Below are 2,469 nucleotides of genomic sequence, written 5' to 3' on the forward strand. Positions count from 1 at the left end.
AGGCGAGCAGTCCCCGCCGAGCACCCAGGCCGTCGGCGTCGGCTCACCGAGCTGCGCCAGATGCCTGCGCACGCTCGACAACGTGAGCACGGTGCACGCCGTTCCTTTACCAACCGCCATCGCCTGCAGCATCCCTCTGGGATACCCCTACTTCATGGGCTTCGCTGCGCCTCAACAGGGCTACCAAATCAGCCCCGGTGCCTTGGGGCAGATCTCCGGCTCGCTGTCACGCAGTGCGCCAGCACCTTCGCCTGCCGGCCTCCTGACGCACCAGGCCGTCGCTCTGCCACCAGACCTGGGAGGCATCCCCCTCGCCACATTCCGCTCTCTGGCAGCAGCTGCGCCCGCAGCGGCTCCTGCATGTACGCCGCCTACACCGCCGCCTCTACCGCCGCCAACGCCGCCGACAATGGCGCACGCGCTGGAGCGCTGGTGGACGCGCGCCGAGGAGCTGGAGCTGCTGCGGCCCAGTGACAAGGCTCATTTGGAGGCGGTGATGGCTATCCTCGCTATGTCTGCCTGAGCTGCATCGGGCATGCTTGTGGAGCAGCAGCACGTGCTCTGGTGCAGATGCGCTTCGCTCTAGGCTTCGCTGGTCCGTCCATCAAGGCGGAGCTGCGCAGCCGCACGCACCGAGACGCACATGCCGGACGGCTCCATCGACATCACCGACTTCTCCGCCGGCCGCAGCCTTGGGCTGCAGCAAGCGGCGCCGGTGCTATTTCTTCTCTCCACCACCACTTGCTCTACCGCTGTACAATGCTCTCTACCCCTGTACAATCCATGAATCAATGGTGGCGTGCCCACCCGAAACCGTGCGCGGTCGCTGCTCCGGCCTGCCGTGTCGCTCGGCCCAAGCGGGGCGGGTGCCACACACGCCGACGCCTTCTCTCCTCGGTTAGCGCGGCGGGTCTTACAGACCACGCCTCCCTCTCCCCCTCGTGGGCGCAATGCTACACAGTCACAGAGCGACCTCTTCCACGTTTTTCCTTCACCGGTACCGCTCTGCAAAATTTGATACATAGACTAACATCGATGGTTCTTTTGGCACAGCTTGTATGAAGCTAGGCTTGAAGCGACTCCTCCCTGGGTAGAGGCCTGGTCTGTATGGTGCAGATGCTCAGGCCACACACACACTCACACACACACACGGTCTGTATGTATGTATGTATGTAGAAAGATGAGCAACAGTCGGGCTCAGACTGGACACCAACGCGGTATGGGTGGACGCAGGACAGATGATGACGACACGCACGAGCGACACACAGACACAAACAAGCTCACTGTATGGTGCGCCCGCCACGCCTACCCCTCAAAGAGCCGGAACCCAGCGATGATGGTGAGTGCTCGAGTGCTTGGCAGCCCCCCTGGGGCACGCAAGCTTAGCAGTGGTGCAGATTCCCTGAGCTGCTCCGACGCGGCCGTGCTAGCGGCTGAGCGAGGCGAGGAGGAGGCGGTGCTGGCGTGGCTCGATAGTGGCGGGCTGGCCGATGCGACGTACGAGAGAAGCGGCTTGAGCGGCCTCACGCTGCTAATGGGCGCCGCCGTGCGCGGCCACGAGCGGGTGGTCGAGTTGTTGCTGCGGCACGGCGCGGAGATCAACCTGCAGGACAGCAAAGGCGGCACCGCGCTGCTGCTCGCCGCCCGCTACGGTCACGAGCGGGTGGTCCAGCTACTGATTCGGCACGGCGCGGAGGTCAACCTGCCGAGTAGCAACGGCGGCACCGCTCTGATGCGCGCCACTCACTACGGCCACGAGCGGGTGGTCGACTTGCTGCTGCGGCACGGCGCGGAGGTCAACCTGCAGAGCAGCATCGGCAACACCGCACTAATGCTCGCCGCCCAGGAAGGCCATGCGCGGGTGGTCGACCTGTTGATTCGGCACGGCGCGGAGATCAACTTGCAGAGCAGCGAGGGCGGCACCCCGCTGATGGCCGCCGCCCTCAACGGCCACGAGCGGGTGGTCGAGTTGCTGCTGCGGCACGGCGCGGAGATCAACCTGCAGAAGAGCGACGGCTTCACCGCGCTGATGTTCGCCGCCCACTACGGCCACGAGCGGGTGTTCGACATGCTGATACGGCACGGCGCGGAGGTCAACCTGCAGAGCAGCGACGGCGACTCCGCGCTGATGCTCGCCGCCTTCCAAGGCCACGAGCGGATGGTCGACCTGCTGCTGCGGCACGGCGCGGAGGTCAACCTGCAGAACAGAAACGGCTACACCGCGCTGATGAACGCCGCCGACGAAAGCCACGAGCGGGTGGTCGAGCTGCTGATTCGGCACGGCGCTGAGGTCAGCCTGCAGGACAGCGTCGGTGGCGTCACCGCCCTGATGCGTGCCGCCTACAGCGGCTACCTCGCCGTCGTGCTCCCCCTGCTTCGGGCTGGCGCGGATACAAAGGCTCGCTCTTCTGACGGCAAGTCCGCGCTGCAGTGGGCCAAGGAGGAGGCGTCCAAGGTGCTAGCTACTGC

General features: G+C 65.4%; 1 protein-coding gene across 1 annotated transcript in view; it reads left to right on the forward strand.

The window, feature by feature from the left end:
* Window positions 1-409: 409 nt before the first annotated feature.
* The window catches only part of EMIHUDRAFT_252876 (hypothetical protein), a gene marked incomplete at both ends in the record, with an annotated part of 3,455 nt that continues 1,395 nt past the window's right edge, over window positions 410-2,469 (forward strand). The window contains 2 exons of the mRNA XM_005786884.1: window positions 410-513; window positions 610-715. Coding sequence (XP_005786941.1) covers window positions 410-513; window positions 610-715 — 210 coding nt within the window. The remainder of the gene's footprint in view (window positions 514-609; window positions 716-2,469) is intronic.

The sequence above is a fragment of the Emiliania huxleyi genome (genome assembly GCF_000372725.1).
Source record: "Emiliania huxleyi CCMP1516 chromosome Unknown EMIHUscaffold_1482, whole genome shotgun sequence".
NCBI classification, from domain to species: Eukaryota; Haptophyta; order Isochrysidales; family Noelaerhabdaceae; genus Emiliania; species Emiliania huxleyi.